General features: G+C 39.4%; 1 protein-coding gene across 14 annotated transcripts in view; it reads right to left on the bottom strand.

The window, feature by feature from the left end:
• Positions 1–21,509, bottom strand: part of Agfg1 (ArfGAP with FG repeats 1) — a 67,481-nt gene that overhangs the window by 31,371 nt on the left and 14,601 nt on the right. For all 14 annotated transcript variants that reach the window (XM_029476142.2, XM_029476148.2, XM_029476154.2 and 11 more), the window contains exon 2: positions 10,916–11,009. In XM_029476142.2, coding sequence (XP_029332002.1) covers positions 10,916–11,009 — 94 coding nt within the window. The remainder of the gene's footprint in view (positions 1–10,915; positions 11,010–21,509) is intronic.

Here is a 21,509-nt window from a genome sequence, read left to right as displayed (position 1 = left end):
CACAGATAAAAATGCCTGTGGACAACTTAAGTTCAATCCCTGGAACCCACAGTGGAAGAAGAGAAGATGCCCAAAAGTCGCCCTCTGACCTGCAGGTGTATACCATGGGGAGACTGTGCATGTACACATACAAATACTAATTTTATAAAGAGACCCCCCATGCCTTGTACTATTGACAACTGATATGACACACCTCTATGTAGTACTCTTTCTATCAAACAAACAAGTGTTTCTTAAATTTAGTCAGTAAACTTGTCACTAAGCAAGACTCCTATCAAAGTCTGAACTTTCCCAACATATTCCCCATCTCAAAAGAAAGAAAGAAAGAAAGAAAGAAAGAAAGAAAGAAAGAAAGAAAGAGAGAGAGAGAGAGAGAGAGAGAGAGAGAGAGAGAAAGAAAGAAAGAAAGAAAGAAAGAAAGAAAGAAAGAAAGAAAGAAAGAAAGAAAGAAAGAAAGAAAGAGCCTCTTTGCCTCCTGGAGATCAACTCATCTGGTCTCTGAAGAGTTGAGTTTTCTTCCCACTATCATATTAAGACTACCATCTATATATAAGTCTTTGCTAATAGCAGTCTGTTTTCCATCTGTTATGTTTTAATAAAATGTAATGGGGGGGGATCCTTTAAGTTAGGGAATGAAGAAAAAAAGTCAACTAAAATTGCAGGTAATTGATGTCTCGCAAGTACAATAGAACAAAGGGGGGGTGGTTATAATAAGAGACCATGAGCTCCAAGGTAGGCAAGAAGAAAGACAAAGCAACTTAGCAGAGTGGAGGTCCTGGTAGTTGGCTAGAGTCGCTAAGCTTCACAGTCAAAGAGTTGTGAAGAAAGGATCAGTGGGGAGATCATGCCACAAAATACTGTAGCTGTAAACCCAACAGGTGATAGAGTGATTGACAATGTAAATGGGATGAAAGACCACTGGAAGACAAGGGGTGGGGGAATGATCCTTGTGAACACTGGCAGGAGTTTAGCAACTGCAGGAAAAGTGTAAGAAGCTAAAATCTAAAATGAACAAATACTGTGTGACAAGACGACACAGGAAGTAATAGCATCTATTAACATGGGAACGAACCTGGGGAATGTGGGCTTAAAAACAGTAGTGAGGAATAATAATGACCCCGGAAGCGATCCTTTCTTAGGAGTCAACACGTAATAGGATTCGATTTGACGGTCTCTGGGGAAATCATCCTAATTACAGCAGGATGTGCTTGTGGTGCTTGAGAGCATGAACTAGCTCAGCCAACTCTATAGGATATGTCTTCTCTTCTCATGTAAAATGCAAATAGTAGGAACGTACTTGATAGGGATATTCAATGAGCTAACACACTGGAGACTGAGGCGCAGACTGTATTACTGCAGTAGTGAACTCATAAAGCATTGGTATATTGGTAATTTTTGTGCTGTTCTATTTTGAGAAATCTTTAGTGGTGGGTGATTACACAACTCTGGCTGAGGAGGGAAAGTCTTATCAGGAATGCAGGAAACTATGTCCACCTTTAACCCTGCTGCAGACAGAATCAAAGTGGTCTTGAAAAATCACCCACAAAGTGCTTTATACTTCTACAGAAAAAGATTACAAACTGCCATGTTAGATTCACTACGTATGTGCCTTGTGCAGTACTTCTAAACCCTTATGATGATTTTAAGTTGAGCCATCAATGTTCAATGAACAAAATGACTCAAAACCCATCTTAGGAAAGAATTAAAAATAAAATTAAAGAACAAATGAACCAACACTAGCCAACAAATAAATTCATAAAGCTGTGAGTTATCTTTCTTTCTTTTTTTCTTTCTTTCTTTCTTTCTTTCTTTCTTTCTTTTTTTTTTTGGTTTTTCGAGACAGGGTTTCTCTGTATAGCCCTGGCTGTCCTGAAACTCACTCTGTAGACCAGGCTGACCTCGAACTCAAGAAATCCACCTGCCTCTGCTGGGATCAAAGGTGTGCGCCACCACGCCCAGCTTCTTTTCTTCATTTTAGTGCTAAGTAAGTAATTTTAGAATTAGCATCACAATCACCAATAACAGAATGTAAAGTATTTCTAATGTATGCTTTTATCAGTCAAAAAATTGTTGGCAAACGGATAGTTAAAGTGGGAAACTGGAAGTTAACCAAGAGACTACTGCAAAGCACAGCCTGGCAGTAAGGAAACCTCAAGTTAGAGCATAGCAACCTCAAGTTAGAGCATAGTACACCAGACAATGTAATGACAGCACCCACCAGCCACAGCAATGAAACATTAACAAAACCTCAAAAGCTAGACCGTTTTATGGGAGCTGTGAGCTTCAAAGGATTCATCTAAATATAAAAGGGTTATCAGAGATCTAAAAGGGTTGGCCCACCCAACCAGGGATCAAAATAGGAGTTCCATTTGTATGTCCAGACAGGCTTGCCAGGTATAGGTGAGCAGTTGTGACAGCTATTAACACAAACACACACAGGAGCAAGTTAACAAACTCAAAGAAGGAAAGCTGACCATCATAATCAATCTCTTGTATTAAAAAGGGAAGATAAGAAACAGTTTCAATAAGCTTGAGAGAAGGTCAGCTAAGAGCAGGGATCATTGATTATATCTCTATAATCCTCACAAGGAAAGAACAGAAATGCTAATATACATAGTCCCCTTTGTTGAGATAAACGTCTAGTATCCATGAAAAGGATGGGAAGTATAAACAGCGTAGCATGATTCTGCTCACTTCTAGATGAGAGTAAGAAGAGCAGGAGGATGGAGCTGGAGCATCCTTTCTCAGTAATCCATCTCTACACAGAACTTCTCAAAAGTTCTTTTTGGTCTGTTGTCTCCTAGATATAGATAGAGTACTGACTCATGATGGTAAGACATAATAAAACATTTAATAATATTCTCCATAAAACACAAAAACAGAGAGTTAAATAAATGAAAATTTCATAAGTACCTGATTACTGCTTTTTAAAAATAGGGGCAAAAAAGAAAACTAAACAGTAAAAAGTACTAATTACAGAATAAATGTTATAATGTTATTAGAAATGCTTTAAGTGGTTAGTACAAATGTATACAAAAGTCTACTACCAACTTACTTTCTATTTACTTACTTTCAGAGAGACATAGTCTTGCTATATGTACATAGCTCAGGCTGGCCTCAAACTCCCAATCCTTCTGTCTCAGTCTGGCATTACAGTATTACAGTATGATACAGTACTACCAGATCCAGTTCTGTTGCCAACCCTCATCCCACTGAGGTGCTGGGAAATCAAACTTAAGGTCCTATGTATAGGTGCAAGCTTTCTAAATCTGAGCTCCATTCCAGCCCATTACCAACATTCTATTTTGCCTATCCACCCCTCTACTGGAAGTGGAGGCACATGGCTTTAACGCTAAGACTTGGAAGGAAGAGATAGGTGGATCCTCTCTCTATGTTTGAAGCCAGTCTGATCTACATATCAAGTTCCAGGCCAGGTAGGACTAAATAGTGAAACCCTGTCTCAAAACAAAACAAAATAACAACAAAAAACAAGGTAGAGACAATCTATAATGAGAAAAATATTTCAAATACATGTCATGGCTCAAGTAATACAACAGCAAAGCAAATACAATATAAACCATTCTACATGCAGTAAGCTGCATTCACATGACTATGCTAGTATTTCTAGACCACCAGCTGATACATATTTCTCAGTGATAAGAGTATCTAAACGATATATAAAATGAACTATGCTTGCCGAGATAAAAAACAACCACCATTATGCACGTCTCATGCAAAAAGAATTAACAGTTCTGTATTTGTTTATATACATTTTTAAAACCATTATATTTCATCTTTATTAATGCTTTAAAAAAAAGATGTATTCATTTTTTTGTTTGTTTGTTTATATGAGTACACTGTAGCTGTACCAGAAGAAGAAGGCATTAGATCCCTTTACAGATGGTTTGAGCCACTGATTGCTGGGAATTGAACTCAGGACCTCTGAAAGAGCAATCAGTGCTCTTAACCACTGAGCTATCTCTCCAGCCCTATATTCCATCTTAACATTTTGCTTTTTCTAATGTGTTATCAAGAATTAAAGCATATACAGCTGAGTGAAAAGAGCCAGAAGCTTGTCTGTCAGACGAGACACAGGTCCATAACCCTGCCATGAAACCATGTGAGACAACAGGAGACTTAGGACCACATCTAGCTTAAAGCACAGAATTCCCTGCCTTACAATGACTTCCTTGAAGAAGCATCGAAGTTCTTATCCTGACCAATCATACCCAACAAACCCTGACCCCTAGGTAACTCTTCAAAGGTATCTGGTAGTGTTGTTCCTCCAACAAGTCCTCCCAGGCAATCCAATCAAAAGGGGAGATGATACAGCAAACCCCAGACGCATACCATAGGATGTGTTGCTAACTCTGTGTTAGTTTTTTAGGTAAAGATTTCACGACGCATGAACCTCCTGTCTAATGTGTTATTCCTCTGTTCTACTTTCAAGTAGAGCAGTCTTAAGCAAAAGCTTATTTTGACCCCCCTGAAGCATCTATAGAATGAAATGCTTCTCCCCTTTGTTCCACCTAAAATATGTATGCTGACCTAGAACATTTAGTTCCAAACTTAGACAGAATAAATTCAATGATCTAAATCCTAAATATATATCAACGACAGGTCAGCAAAAAGTCACATCTACTTGCTTACCTAGGGTCTGACTAGTTTAGACTACAACATGTGTATTGATCAGTTCCAGCAAAGATCTTAAGATATTTTACTTCATACTTCATAGGAAACATCTGCATAAACATGGACTAACAATGACATTCCCCAAGCATCCAAGACTAATATTTAAAGAGAAGAACTGAAGCCTATTTTAGATGAAGGCATTGAAAAGCACATAGGAAATGATGCTATAAAAGGAAGGAAGCCTTCCACTGGAGGCAACAGCCACTACTGCATAGTGCTGTGGAGGGGAAACAGGGCAATGTTAAATGACAATCTCTTATGGTAATGCCTGCTTGCCTTAAGTAAAACATTTCTACAAAATTCTTTGTATACTAAATTCTATTCAAGCCCCAACATGTTCCTTTGCAATAATTATTTTCTAAACTTAGAAATCAATCAGAAAGTATCTTCCCACATGAAAGTGTCAGCTTACATCAACATAATGTATCAATTTTTAAGATACTGTTTCTTAAGCCTCAGAATTCATAATATATTACAAAGGAAGATGAAACTCAAGAGAGAAAAGTGGTTTGCTAACGGTCAGAAGGCTCATAAACCACTGGTAATGGAAGGAAAACTGCTGATTTTTTCCTCGTCCATCATAGGACCTTTAACTCCTCGTGTTTTCAAATGGGATTCTGGTTATAAAAGCACAGATGAAGTAGGCAGCCACAGAGACACATGCTAACAATCCCTGCACAAACAAAGGCTGAAATAGGAGAATCATGTGGTTTTGGGACTAGTCTGGGCTAAACAGGAATTAAGAGGTAAATCTGAGTTGTATAGGGAGACTGTCTCAAAAACATCAATGAAAGGGGAAAAAAGGGAGTGTGGGGACGAGAGCCCACTCCAGTCACCTGCTTCTATCTTTTTATTTTACAAACCAGGCAGTGGTCACAAACACCTTTAGTCTCAGCACTTGGAGGCAGAGAAAGGCCAAGTTTGAGACCTGCCTCATCTACAAAGCAAGTTCCAGGACAGCCAGGGCTACACAGAGACACATGTCTCAAGAAAAAAAAGAGAAATATATACTGTAAGTTAACTTTGCCACCTCCCTAAAGTATATTTCTTCAAAAAGTCTGTCATATATGACAAAGATGAACCTTGAAAACAAATAAATGATATGATCTCACTTATATGAGACACCTAACATAGAATGATGGCTGACAGGGTCTGAGGAGGAAACCCGAAATACTAATTTAAAGCAATATGCTGAAGAACAGTGTGCCGGCCTCGGGTTAGCAAAAGAGTATTGCACACCCAAAAATGTATCAGAGTATGTCTCATGTAAGTGTACTTACCACAATTAAAGACAACCTTCAAGCTTAGTATTTTGGGACAAGTTTTGCTCACCACAATAACACTAGCAATAACTGCTCCTTGAAAAAGGAGGTGATTAATAAACCAGTTTCAAAAATGAAGAATGGAAGAGGCTGGGCATAGCTCAGTTGGTAGTGTCTACAAGCCCCGGGTTCCATCCTTACCCCCCAACCCCCCCCCCCCCCCACACACACACACGGGCGTGCAGGCGCAAAGAAAGGTGACAAAGCAAACACACAGAACACAGAAAAAATGTATTTTACCTTGAGGACTTTTTCTCAAAACCAATTATTATATCCTCAAACTAGCAGCAAGCTCATCAAACACCAGCAAGCAGTGAGAGGTGCTGTGTCTACATAGACTGCACACCTACAGAACTTCAGCAGTGAGGGGAATGTACTTCTAGAAAAAAAACTATACAATTATTACATTCTCTTTTCTATGATTTTCTAGTCTACCATTCACTGGTCCTTTTTCTACTAACTCTGAGAACAAAGAGTTAACCCAACAGTGAAATTCCTTTAATTAAAAAGTCATAGCCGGGCGTGGTGGCGCACGCCTTTAATCCCAGCATTCGGGAGGCAGAGGCAGGCGGATTTCTGAGTTCAAGGCCAGCCTGGTCTACAAAGTGAGCTCCAGGACAGCCAGAGCTATAAAGAGAAACCCTGTCTCGAAAAACCAAAAAAAAAAAAAAAAAAAAAAGTCATGATTTACATGCATGTCATAAAAGGCAGTGAAGGAAACGTAGGAAATTCTGTTTTGTGTGTGTGTGTGTGTGTGTGTGTGTGTGTGTGTGTGTGTGTGTGTGCACGAGCGGGATATCTTCCTCAACTACTCCCCACCTTAGTTTTGACCCTGAATCTCTCACTGAGCCTGGAGCTCACTGACTGGCTACAATCAAGCTCTCAGAACTCTTGTCTTACCTCCCCAGTGCTAGAGCCACAGGACCATGCTGACATGCCAGGCCTTTTTATGCAGATTCTGGGGATCTGAATGTAGAGACTCATGTACAAGCAGCCAGCAGATAGAAACTGGAAGTAACTTTGGAACACAAAGGAAACATCACAAGACACTTCCAGATTAATGCAGATGGATCTAGTGTGTAACCCAGAGGGCCATGTGGTAACAGCTTAGTCCCAACCATGCCATACTGGAAGGTGCCAGAACCTCTAAGAAGAGAACTGTGAGAAGGTTTTTAAAGTCATTGCAACAAGCCCTTGAAGACAACTAAGAGATCCTAGGCCCAGCCCTGTTCCTTCCTATCCTGGTAATGAGACATGCAGTGTCACGCAAAGTTTCTTGCAACGATTGCCACCTCCATAAAGTCCAAGTGATCACAGGCTGAAGTCTCCAAAACTCTAAACCAGAACAAACCTTGTAAGGCTGGGCATGGTGGCACATACCCACAGCTCAGCATTCAAAGGCTGATACAGAAGGATCATGGAAATCTCTAGGCCAGACTGAGCTACAGAGATGCTGTGTCAAAAATAAAAACAGAACAGATTTAAAGGTCCAAGTAAAGACTTACTCTTTATAGGTTACCTCAGGTAATTTACTGTAGTGACAAAAAGTTGACCAGGCTACAGGGTAATGTGGGTGGAGAGTCTGTGAAACAATTTGTTGGCCAAAAACACAGCAAATAAATAGTGTTCTGCTGTCACATAAATCCTAATCACCTGGCATTCCATGCTCTATGATTTGAGAGGTATACTCTAGTATATCTGCTTCTGCTCTGTGAAAGTCTGAACACACCAAATAGACAAATCATTTATAAAGCATATCTAAAGAAACTAAAAAATACTCTCTAAAACATATGACCTTGGTGCATATTTATAAATAACAGTATTGTTTATTATAAATAGCTACCAACACAGCCCAATACATAGGCACTTCACTGATGACTATAACTATTAGTTTTATAATTTTTCAAATTAGTGACCAATTCTTGAGAGTGATCTGAATGACATGATAATCTCCCTAGATGGATGCATGTGATAAACCAATGCACTGGGGGGTTTCATATTTCAGGTCTCTTTGCCTTGAGTCTTAGCAATATCTCTTCCCACTACTTCTGGGAGGAAAGCATGGGCCTCCGTTTTTTTTTTTTAAAGATTATAAAACTGCTTTAATGGAAATGTCCCCCCACCCCAAATACACCACCTGGGATGGGTTAGATGTGGCCAGGGTTGGCCCCAGAACAACATTGAATCTGTAGTCATTACCAAAATAATACATCTGTCACCATAAAAAACTGCTGCACCGCCTCAGCCCTACAGGTATAATATCATAAATATTTACACTTTTCCATGTCTTTCATAGAACCAGGGTGCAGAGAACTCCTCCCATAAAAAACAGGATAGGATGGAGGTGGGTGTCCGGAAGGGACATTAAGGCCTAGAAGTCAGCTCCTCAACTGGACATAGTGAGAGGCGAGCAGAAAACAAAACTTTGGTCCAAAATTTGAATGTAGAAACCCACAAGTCTCAGAACTTTTTTCTCCAGCCCTAGCCTGGGCCCACCTGCAAGTTGTTCACTGGAAGGAAGGAGCGCAGGGGACACAGAATCTCAGAGTGCACGCATGTAATTGTATCATTGCTGTAAAAAGTTACTTACAACTATATCTCTTGCATATAAACAGAAAAAATTCGGGTATTTGGTCAAGTGGAAATACTGTTAGGCACAGGTATCTGTGACCACACGGAATAGAATACAAAGGTCACAATGAAGCTCAGCAGCTGAGGATGGCCTAGGCCCTCTGAGCTGGACAGGGACATGGGAAAATCATGTCACTTGATTATAAGGGTGTAGGGGAGTGGCCTCAGCTCTTGCACAGCATTGGGGAGCCTAGGTATAGGCCACCTGGCTCACCTGCGGGTCTAGAGACAACTGGTGGCCTTAGAGGGTAGGTGTGAGGCCATGAGGCACGATGGTTTGTAAGGCACAAAAAGCCACTGTGTTTGGGGCACCACTGTGGCCTCACGCCTGAGCCCCTCAAGGCATGGTGCCAGGATTGACTGGGCCTCTGTGGCCCAAGCCATTTCCTGGCATGGCCTTCTTTTGCAGTTAATATGTACACAACTGTAATATGTGTAATACAAGATTAAAGTGTATGTCCATATGGTTGTACACAGATGTTTCCCATTATATAAATGTCTGAGTGAATGTATACAGCACATGGCATGCAGGTTAGTTCTGTTCACTACAAGTTATCTATCATCCATGGTGCTTTCTAGATTAAATTAGCAATGTTTTCCAATAGTGACAACAATCTTAACACATCCTACAACACACTCCAACTTTAAGATGATGAAGCAACAGGAGAAGAAAAGAACTAAGAATGCTGCCAAAACCAGCGTACTTTCTGTTTCCTAAGCACTCACTGCAGACATAAGTCTACTCATGGGTAATATATATGTACCTATGTACAAGATATACGACACTGCTATTTTAATCCTAAATATATGTGTTTAACTATGGTACCTTCTTTAAAAGTAGGGAGATGGCAAGGCAGATAAAAAGGCCTAAGATCCCTGGGAGCTGGAGTCCTAGGAGTCACCTGACTTGATTGAGTGCTAGGAACTGAACTAAGGTCCCATGTGCTCTTAAATGGTACGCCATTTTGTCCAGGTTTGCAGCTTCCTGCATTATACTCATCTACTAACTCAAAATATTTTATCACTGGCAAAACTGGGAAACTTTAAAGTATACTCTATTCTCTACATATGCATTTTAGAAAATTTCATAATTGTGAATTCACTCTTCAACATTTTAGAAACAAAAATATATGTGTATCAGACTAGGCAAATAATTCTATTCCATTTTGGGTTTTGGTGATTTTCATGCAGCCCAGGCTGGCACAGAACTTGCTCTGGAACCAACGATAACCTTGAGTTTTAATCCTCTTGCCCCTCTTTCTGAGTGTTGGGATTGCACATGTCCAAAAATGGTTGGTTAGGCAATTAATTTTAAATAATGATTCGAAAGCATTGGGAAGAAAGACTATAATAAACGTGTAAACATTTTCTAATAATTAAATAAGAAGCAACTAAAACCAATAAAATCTTAATATTCAGCCTCTTCTGTCATCTCTAAGGTTATCACAGATATGCAACCAAATAGTACACCTGAAGTCCTACTGCCATCCTAAAAAGTAGGCTTTTCCTGTGAAATAAAAATGTTTTCTATCCATCAACCAAGTTGAGCTACCCGATCCACTCAACCTTGCCAAGATTAAAAAAGCATTGCCACTGAGCACAGTGCTTCACGCCTTTGATCCCAGAGACAGAGGCAGGTGGATCTGAGTTCAAGGCCAGCCTGGTCTACACAGTATTCTAGGACAGCCAGGCCTATATAATGAAATCCTGTCTCAAAACCTTTCCCCTAAAACAAAAGAAAACAGAAGAAGCAATCCTACACTCATTAATTTTACCCATTTTTAAAACAATAGATCACTACTTTTTATTAGCAACAAAACTTAAATCTAAAAATATATAAGCCAACAGCTTATTCCTGGGAGCCCATAAGAGGTCATAGAAACCAGATGCCCTCCAAATCCTTTCCTAACTCCCTCTGCTAAGCACCTGCTAAGCATCAAGCCTCATATACACATAATGAAATGGCCTCAAGTGAAAGCCCATCTATCACACAGCACGCTCACATTCTTCCTCCCTCGAGAGACAACACAGCTACCAAATATGCTTTCTACAGCCAGCACTGCTAAGTTTTAAATACCTATCTTTTACTTCAGTACATCTTTAAATCACTTAAGCATTAATCCCAAATGCATTATCAAATAAGAACTTCCTAAAATATCTAAATTTAGAATACAAGAATTAACATTGAGACAAGAAACTCACCATTTTAAACAACTTATTAAATCACATTAAAACTATTGCAACATATTTGAAAATTGCAAAATACTTACTTCATTTCCATGTTTTTGCAGGAATTCAATTTCCTGTTGTGTAAATGTTGTCATGGAGATAGATTTCACCCTGTGAGGTGGATTTAACCCTCTCCTAAAAGATAAAATATTTTACAAATTTTACTATTCTACATTTTTAAATTACTCTACTTATTTAAAAATTTACATTTTATTCCATAAATAGAAATATTAAATATTAAAGTATTGCTTATCATACAGGAAGAGTACATGTAGTTAGAATCCAGAGTACTAGCATTCTTCAAGGTAAATCTGAGCACCCACCCAGGAGGAACGAGTACCTCTTACACACTAGCTTCTGGGGAAAGTACTGCCATACGCATCTGTGTGGACACAAGACTCTAGTCTACGGCAAAGAGCTTTGTAACTATTTACATATCCCCTCAGAAAAGAGCAACTCATGTGCTCAGACAGATGAAACAAATGAACACTGTATGGAAGGTGACAAAGGAAATCTGAGGTGATTCACCAGTTTGAATAAAGTCCCATCTCCCAGTCTGCTGGAGCATGGTCCAAGAACAAAGGTGTGTGAAGAGATTTTCAAGACCTTGTGAGAAAACTCCAGTAAGCAAACCAAGAGTCTTGTAACCTCTACCCCTCCAAAACCTGGGTTTGTTCTTGGAATGCGTTTTCACACCTCTCCCAGATGTAATAACAGGAGTGGTTTACTCTAGATTATCCATCATCTTATCCATTATTATTCAGAATGACGACTCAAAGCACGAGATGCTTTGTGATTGTGTACAGACTGAATTTTCTGTGACCTTGCCTTTCTGACTGTATACAACTTGAACTCGAGAACTTTGCTTGCATGACCTTGCCTTGCTTAACCCTCAGAATGCCCTCAGAACATAAATTGTTTGATGCCCTGAATGAAATTGGCTATTGCCATTAGTTCACCTCACTTTTAGATTCACTCTCCCACATTCACTCCACCAACTAGAATAATACCTATCAATTCAAATAAGGATTTATAAAAAAGACTTTTTTTAATCACCTCAATAAACAGTACATGTTCAAGACCAAGCCTAGCCAGGTGTGCTTTAATCCCAGGACTTGGAAGGCAGAAGCAGGCAGATCTCTTTTGAATTCAAGACCAGCCTATTCTACAGGGTTCCAGGACAGCCAGGGCTGTTACACAGAGAAACAAACAAACGAAAAACCAGCAAGCAGCAGCCTTGAAGATCATAGAAAACAGACTCAAGAGATAGCTAAATCCAGAAATCTACACTTCAAATTAAATTGTACAGTTAATTCTACAACTAAGACTTAACATGACTTCAAGAAAACTGAACAAAAATATACTGAGAAATATGCACCTAAAAACACCAAGCGGCTTAGCTATCTACCAAATTAGGGCTAAATAATCCAAGCAATGTTCCATCAAATTACTTTAAGGCCTTATTTAGAGTCCAGTTTTCAAAATTTATTATATTTATGAAGCTTGTTATTAACATTAAAAAATGAGACTTAACCATGATATAAGTGATCCAAAAGTCATTCAAAATTCCAAAAACATTTCGGAATAATTACTGTCTAAACTGTTCCTGAAGCAACCATCTTCCCACTCTCTCTGTTTCACCCTCTCCACCCTACTGTCAGTAATGACAGCATCTTTCAGGGTTCCCTTGAGAATGAAGGCCAGTCACATTTCAATCTCTTTCACAGTCTGGGCAGAAGAAAAAAAGTTAACCTGGACTTTGTTGGTTTTGCTTTGCTTCAACTTTAAACCAATATACTGTTTCCACTCCCTAAGAACATAAAGTATGGAAATAAGAGATGGACAGAGGACAAACTAACACTAGCCACTGCAGTAACAACTACAACTCAACAGCTTCCAGAACTGAACTGTACAACAAACTGTCATGTAACTTCTAAGGACCGTGCAGCTACCTGTTCACATTCCTTCTCAACCTCTGAAGGTAGAAAGTCATTATATGCACCAAAATCATGACACTTGTTTCCCAATTCATCTCTATTACAAGGTAAATTCACCATTGGGGAGTTATTAACTCATGACACACACCTACTCCCTAACCTTTACAGAATTCCCTCCCCAATGCCTTCTTCCTTTCACTTGCTACTTTGCCTCCTCTCCTTATTCCAGGAAAGCTTTGACTTTTCTATCTTCCTTGTGAACACTCTTTTTTTTTGTTTTGTTTTGTTTTTTTTTTGATTTTTAATATTTTTATTACATATTTTCCTCAATTACATTTCCAATGCTATCCCAAAAGTCCCCCATAGCGCCCCCCACTTCCCTACCCACCCATTCCCATTCTTTTGGCCCTGGCATTCCCCTATATTGGGGCATATAAAGTTTGCAAGTCCAATGGGCCTCTCTTTCCATTGATGGCCGACTAGGCCATCTTTCGATACATATGCAGCTAGAGACAAGAGCTCCGGGGTTCTGGTTAGTACATCATGTTGTTCCAACAATAGGGTTGCAGATCCCTTTAGCTCCTTGGGTACTTTCTCTAGCTTCTCCATTGGGAGCCCTGTGATACATCCAATAGCTGACTGTGAACATCCACTCCTGTGTTTGCTAGGCCCCGGCATCGTCTCACAAGAGACAGCTATATTTGGGTCCTTTCAGCAAAATCTTGCTAGTGTATGCAATGGTGTCAGCGTTTAGAAGCTGATTATGGGATGGATCCCTGGATACGGCAGTCTCTAAATGGTCCATCCTTTCATCACAGCTACGAACTTTGTCTCTGTAACTCCTTCCTTGGTGGTTTTGTTCCCAATTCTAAGAAGGTGCACAGTGTCCACACTTTGGTCTTCATTCTTCTTGAGTTTCATGCGTTTAGCAAATTGTATCTTATATCTTGGGTATCCTAAGTTTTGGGCTAATATCCACTTATCAGTGAATACATATTGTGTGAGTTCTTTTGTGATTGTGTTACTTCACTCAAGATGATGCCCTCCAGGTCCATCCATTTGGCTAGGAATTTCATAAATTCATTCTTTTTAATAGCTGAGTAGTACTCCATTGTGTAAATGTACCATAATTTCTGTATCCATTCCTCTGTTGAGGGACATCTGGGTTCTTTCCAGCTTCTGGCTATTATAAATAGGGCTGCTATGAACATAGTGGAGCATGTGTCCTTTTTACCGGTTGGGACATCTTCTGGATATATGCCCAGGAGAGGTATTGCTGGATCCTCCGGTAGTACTATGTCCAATTTTCTGAGGAACCGCCAGACTGATTTCCAGAGTGGTTGTACAAGCTTGCAATCCCACCAACAATGGAGGAGTGTTCCTCTTTCTCCACATCCTCGCCAGCATCTGCTGTCACCTGAATTTTTGATCTTAGCCATTCTGACTGGTGTGAGGTGGAATCTCAGGGTTGTTTTGATTTGCATTTCCCTGATGATTAAGGATGTTGAACATTTTTTCAGGTGTTTCTCTGCCATTCGGTATTCCTCAGGTGAGAATTCTTTGTTCAGTTCTGAGCCCCATTTTTTAATGGGGTTATTTGACTTTCTGGAGTCCACCTTCTTGAGTTCTTTATATATATATATTGGATATTAGTCCCTTATCTGATTTAGGATAGGTGAAGATCCTTTCCCAATCTGTTGGTGGTTTTTTTGTCTTATTGATGGTGTCTTTAGCCTTGCAGAAGCTTTGTAGTTTCATGAGGTCCCACTTGTCAATTCTCAATCTTACAGCACAAGCCATTACTGTTCTATTCAGGAATTTTTCCCCTGTGCCCATATCTTCAAGGCTTTTCCCCACTTTCTCCTCTATAAGTTTCAGTGTCTCTGGTTTTATGTGGAAGTTCCTTGATCCACTTAAGACTTGACCTTAGTACAAGGAGATAGGAATGGATCAATTCGCATTCTTCTACATGTTAACAACCAGTTGTGCCAGCACCATTTGTTGAAAATGCTGTCTTTCTTCCACTGGATGTTTTTAGCTCCCTTGTCGAAGATCAAGTGACCATAGGTGTGTGGGTTCATTTCTGGGTCTTCAATTCTATTCCATTGGTCTATTTGTCTGTCACTATACCAGTACCATGCAGTTTTTATCACAATTGCTCTGTAGTAGAGCTTTAGGTCCGGCATGGTGATTCCACCAGAGGTTCTTTTATCCTTGAGAAGAGTTTTTGCTATCCTAGGTTTTTTGTTATTCCAGATGAATTTGCAGATTGCACTTTCTAATTCGTTGAAGAATTGATTTGGAATTTTGATGGGGATTGCATTGAATCTGTAGATTGCTTTTGGCAAGATAGCCATTTTTACATTGTGAACACTCTTAAAGAAAAAAAGGAAATGTCTGGGCCAGCAAGATACAACACTGCATAAAGGTGCATGCTGCTGAGCCTGATAACATGAGTTCAATCCCTAGAACCTGATCTTCACGGAATATATTTACTGCAGAGAACTGAGTACTGCAGATTGTCCTCTGACCTCTACATGTGCGACAGGCAGATGCACACACCCACAATATTTAAAAAAAAAAAAATGTAAAACTCAATGTAAATCAAGGGACTACTGCAGCAGTCTGAATGAGGATGTCCCACCACGGTGCATGCATGTGTAAGCTTCGTTCCCAGCTGATGAACTATTTGGAAAAGATTAGAAGTTATGGCCTTGTTAGAGGTGTCACTGGGAATGGGCTTAAGGTCAATTTGGTGTGTCTGTCTGTCTGTCTTTCCTTCTTTCTGTCTGTCTCTCTCTGTCTCTCTCTCTGTCTGTCTCTCTCTCTCTCTCTCTCTTTCTCTGTGTGTGTGTGTGTGTGTGTGTGTGTGTGTGTGTGTGTCTCCCAGTCAGGCTGTGGATCATAAAGTAAAGCTCTCAGTTACTTTTCTAGCACCCTGCCTGCCTACATGCAGCCATGCTCCCCACCATGATAAACAACTCTCTCAAACTGTAAGCAAGCCCGCAATTAAATGCATCTTTGGTAAGAATTGTCTTGGTCATGGTGTCTCTTACAACATTAAAATGTTGACTGAGACAAACATCACATCATAAGACAAAGGCATTCATGCTATCAAAATAAAATATGAACTTATAAAAATAAACACAACCACAATACACTCAACTATACTATGACAGATTATTTTTCCCATTTATAGAGACGGAGGAGTTAAGAGTTAAATTCTCCCAGTACACATAAAATACTAAGACTCCATTTACAGAAGCCATATTTATTACAAAGTCAGTAAGGTCAAGGAAATTACAAATTCCACATGCATTCATGTTGCTTTCTCTAACTCTTCTAGTTAGTTTATTCATGATGCACTAAGGGTGGGACCAATTCATCAGTTTGTATCAATTAGTTTTTCTATACCATTGGGCCTGTCTAGGAAGCTATTATCTACAATGTAGCTAAGTAATTATGTATGAGGTGGTCGTTATACATTATTTGCAATAGGAAATCATTAGAAATACTTCAATTTCTTAAAAAAAAAAAAAACAGAAAGCATGTGACTAAAAATAAAGCCACATTATAGTATACATATTTATGATTGTGTTTTCCGACTAAAAATACACAATATTTTCAGGATGCTATTTTAAAATAATCTTTGCAAAAGACCAAAAGATTTCACGTTAAGACTCCTTCATATGCCAGGCAGTGGTGGCACATTCCTTTAATCCCAGCACTTGGGAGGCAGAGGCAGGAGGATTTCTGAGTTCGAGGCCAGCCTGGTCTACAGAGTGAGTTCCAGGACAGCCTAGGCTATACAGAGAAACCCTGCTTGGGGGGAAGAGGGGGGGAATCCTTCATGCAAAGAATAGGATTAAATTTTCTATCTGCACATTTTTTAACTTTATGTTTGCAGGACAACTTATGTGTGCAGTCAGCTCTCACCTTCTCCCTTGTTAGAGGCAGGCTAACTATTTCTGCTGTCTCTCTCTACTCCCATCTTGCCATAGAAATGACAGGATGGTAGACACAGCACATCTGACTTTTGTGTAACAACTGCTTATCCACTGAGCCATTAATGGAAATTTTTTCTATATTTAATTTCCTACTCTCTCCAAGTTTCCACAACAAAAATCCCATTTATATAACTAAAAAAAAAAAAAAAATGCAAGATATAATAGAAAATCTGTCTGACTAGTAGTAGTGGTAGTAAAAAAAAATTGGACTTTAATCATGGCTTTCTGGATGTAACAACTAGGGTGACATAGAGAAGGAAAATAGCAAAAAGAGGATGGGATCCTATGGCCTTCTTTGCATTTTCCTGAAACCTGAAACTCTTTCCTCCCAAATACTGTGACCGCCTGCCTACCAGCATCAGCACTGAATACTCACTTCACTAGATCAGTTTCTTAACCTAGGTGCTATTGACATTTGATTCTGCATAACCTGCCTGTGGGAGGCTCTGCCCTCCAGGTACTGAGCAGTGTCCCTGGCTTCACTAAAATTAATACTTCCCAAAGAGTAGGAACAATCACATTCATTCCCAATCATTAACACCACTGGTCTAAATACATCAAATACATTCATTATCAGGCTAGAGAGACTAAAAGAATTCCTCGGACTTTCTATTGAGGTATAAACTTTACAGTGTTTTTAATCTTCTGCAAACACTCTACTTTCACTATGTATCCAATTAGGTTTCCATAACATTATATACAAAACAGAAAGTAAAATACCTAAATCTTTCTCTCTAAAACTAAATAAATATACAAGTGTAAGGTGCATGAGTGCATATGTATACACACACACACACACACACACACACACACACACACACACGTACAAATTTAAGTTTAAAAAACTAAAACAAGGAGCCAGGGAGAAGGCTTGGCAGTTACTATTTACTTAACTCACTTACTTACTTAGAGAACTTACTACTGTCCTCACAGAGGACCCAGGACCTATTGCCAGCACCAACACAAAGACCACAAAGACTCACAACTGCCTATAACTCAATGCCATGGGGAGTTGACACTCTTTTCCGGCCTCCAAGGGCTCCTGCACACATAAACTCACACAGGCATATGTACATACATTAAATGAACAAAAAAATCTTTATAGGTTAAAATGTGGCTGACAAGCTGACTTGGCAGGGAAAGGCACTGGTGATCAGAGCTCACCTAGAATTCACATGGAGGGAACAGCTGACTCCCTCCCACCAGCTGTTCTCTGACCTCCATATATGTGCTCGTAGCATACCCAGACCTACATATCTACACAAAATAAATGTTAAAGAACATAAAGAATAAAAAATAGCACAGTAGCAAATAACCAAGAATGAACTATATCATTCAATGCAACTGGCCAGAAAATATAAGTTCATAATGTTTAAAAAATAATAAAAAAGAAAATGCACAAAGCACCTACACAGGCAATTAGCATATTTAATCAATTTAACTTAATCAAGTTATCAATTTAACTGTTATATATGACAGACAAGGTAGTCTTTTGGCTTTGTTGTTTAACTGTCTTTGTGTGTGTGCGTATGTGTGATGGGTGTATGTAGATGCCAGTGCAGGTGTCTGGGAGGTCTCAAGAAGGTGGAGGGATCCCTAGAGCTGGAGTCAGGTCAGAGTGAGGGGCTGTGTGAGTGCTAGGAGCTGAACTCAGGTCTTAGGCAGGAGCAGTACAGGCTTAAAACTGCCAAGCCATCTCTCCAGGAAGGAGAAGGGGTGGGGGAGGAGATGGAACATCTTTCAAATCTCATTTTTCTAGGATTTGAAAGCATATAATGTGTAAGTTAAATGTTCAGCAAACTAGCTAAAAAGCAGATTAAATACCTGAACATAGGCCAGGTGTGTGGTAGTGCAAACCTTTAACCCAGAGCTCAGGAAGCAGAGAGATGGATTTCTGTGAATTTGAGACCAGCCTGGTCTACAGAGTTCTAGTACAGCCAGGGCTACATAATGAGACTTTGCCCCTTGCCCCCCTCCAATCCGTCAACTGACCAATCAATCAAAATAAACATTTCTAAATAGAAAATTAATGAACTGGAAGACAGAAAACAGATTTTTAAAAAAGCCAGAAGGTAACATAAAGGAAGAGAGGGAGGGAGGGGAAAATATAACTAGGAAGACTAACAGTCACCTACAGCCAGCCCTACAGCTACAGAACTCAAAGAATAAAATACATCTAAATGGCTGAGATTTTTCTTCAGATTAAACAAAAGTTAACAAAATTGTGGAAAATAAAAACTACATTTAGAAACATTCTGTCAAAATTTCAAAGAGTTTAAAATAAATTACAACCATTTTTCAGTGGCAATGAGAATATCATCTTCATGTGGCAAAGGAAATAACTGTTGTGATCCAGAAAAGCCATTCTGAAGAACATGATAAAAATACTAGTAGTTTCATACTTAAAAGTAAAGAGTTGGTACCCAGGAGACTTCAGTAAAGAAATCTACAACATATACACTTTAAGAACATAGGCCCCAACAAAGGAAGGCAAATCTAAACACACAATGTCAACTTGTAACAGTAAAAGGATATATTTTTCTCAATAAAAATAGTTGAAAAAGCATTTTGTATTTTCAACAACTATATATTATCAAATTAAAATACTTATTAATCCTAGAATGTTGGTGTGAATAACATAGTTTCAACAGTGATTGACAAGTATGGAATTTGCAGTTTCCAAAACCAGTAGAAAGAGAAAATCAGAACAAGCCTGTTAATGTTTTATTAATGTCAAATACACATACGCTTGCTATATAAACCTTGTAGTGAAAGTCACAAGTGAAATATAAATCTATATTTGTCCCCAAAGTTGCCTTTTGTTTACACCTTCTCTATTCATATACAACAGAAATTAGAAACAATACAACTGCCTCTCAAACGAGGAACTGTTTTGTTTTTGTTTTAAGGTAATGAAATATGGTGACATAGAATTGAAGGGAGCAAGCTACTACAAGCAGCAAGTCTGGATTGATCTTACAGGTACAGTGAATAGCAGTGAGCACTGACTGAGCAATCGGAAAAGCTGGTTCCATCCACATGCCGTTCCCAGAAAGGAAAGACTGCAGTGTAGAGAACCACAGATGTGTGATAGAAAAAAGCCCGGCAGTTTTACACTCTGTGGTGGTAGTTACAAGGGAAAAAAAAATAACACAGTTGGGGGTGGGGGCGGCAGGCACAGATAGACAGAGTCAGAGGCTGATTTGTAGAAGAATTATGTCTGAAGTTTGGAGATGAGACGGAAGGAAGGACCATCCAGAGACTGTCCCATACAGAGATCCATCCCATTATCAACCACCAAACACAGACACCATTGCATATGCCAGCAAGATTTTGCTGACAGGACCCTGATATAGCTGACTCTTGTGAGACTATGCCAGTGCCTGGCAAACACAGAAGTGGATGCTCACAGTCAGCTATTGGATGGAACACAGGGCTCCCAATGGAGGAGCTAAAGGAAGTACCCAAGGAGCTGAAGGGGTCTGCAACCCTATAGGAGGAACCACAGTATGAACTAACCAGTACCCCTGAGCTCTCTACTGCATATGTAGCAGAAGATGGCCTAATCGGCCATCATTGGGAGAAGAGGCCCTTGGTCTTGCAAAGATTATATGCCCCAATAGAGGGGAATACCAGGGCCAGGAAGCGGGAGTGGGTGGGTTTGAGAGCAGGGTGGGGGGAGGGTATAAAGGACTTTTGGGATAGCATTTGAATTGTAAATGAATAAAATATCTAATAAAAATTGTTATGTCTGAAGTTAAAATTATTGTGGGTTGTTTGTTTTTCCTGAGACCAAGCCACATAAAGCCCAAGTCTGCCTACAACTCCTTCTGTAGCCTGTTGGCCTAAGCTCCTGATCCTTCTTCCACCTCCACTTCCCAAGTGCTGGGACTCCAGGTGTGCACCACCATGCCCACATGGCAAAACGTGTTCTCTATCAAATGTAATCTCTTAAATAAACAGAATCCTTAGTGAATCAAAACTGACATGTTCTTAGCATGTACTCCTGCAAACTGATGCCACGTCTCCTCATGCTAGTCTGCTTATCACATGACTGCAGCTCACTATAATGTAATGAGTTATACTATCTATCTGATCACAGTATTAGGCAAATAAATCTCATCATCCCTTTCCGAGCCAATACTAAAGCACTGTCCACTCTGAACTCTAAAAATACACACCGAGTCTCCAGATTTGAGCCAACATTTTTTGACTCATTTAGTAACTGGAGTATTTATGTTTTGAAAGCATGCATGCCAGCTTATTGGCTTTAACTTCCAAAGTAACCTGCCAATTCAGCCCAATATGTTTCTGCAGTATAATTAAGTCATATACAGATCCCCAGGAGTTTTGTTTTAATGACCACCACCCAGGTACGACTGTAACCAGATGGTGTGACTCACACATATGTCTGCCAGTATGCTCCTAACTAGGCCTCAATCTTGCAAATAGTCATTTGTTCAATTCAAATCCCAATCTGTGCTGGATGAGTAAGAAAGCTCATTTGGTTGATTTTATTAATTGTTTTTCTCCTACTGAGGGAGAAGCTGTTCAAAATATTTTATGTCAGAAAGTAATGAAGTTAATTTGAAAGTAGGTCTATCCTGATCCTAGTTATTTAATATATATACATATACATATATATATATATATCTCACATTTCATATTATAAAAAAATCTAAAACAGAAGA

The sequence above is a fragment of the Mus caroli genome, unplaced genomic scaffold (assembly GCF_978045245.1).
Source record: "Mus caroli unplaced genomic scaffold, Mus_caroli_1 scaffold_1, whole genome shotgun sequence".
NCBI lineage: Eukaryota > Metazoa > Chordata > Mammalia > Rodentia > Muridae > Mus > Mus caroli.
This window is presented reverse-complemented; position numbering and strand designations above follow the sequence as displayed.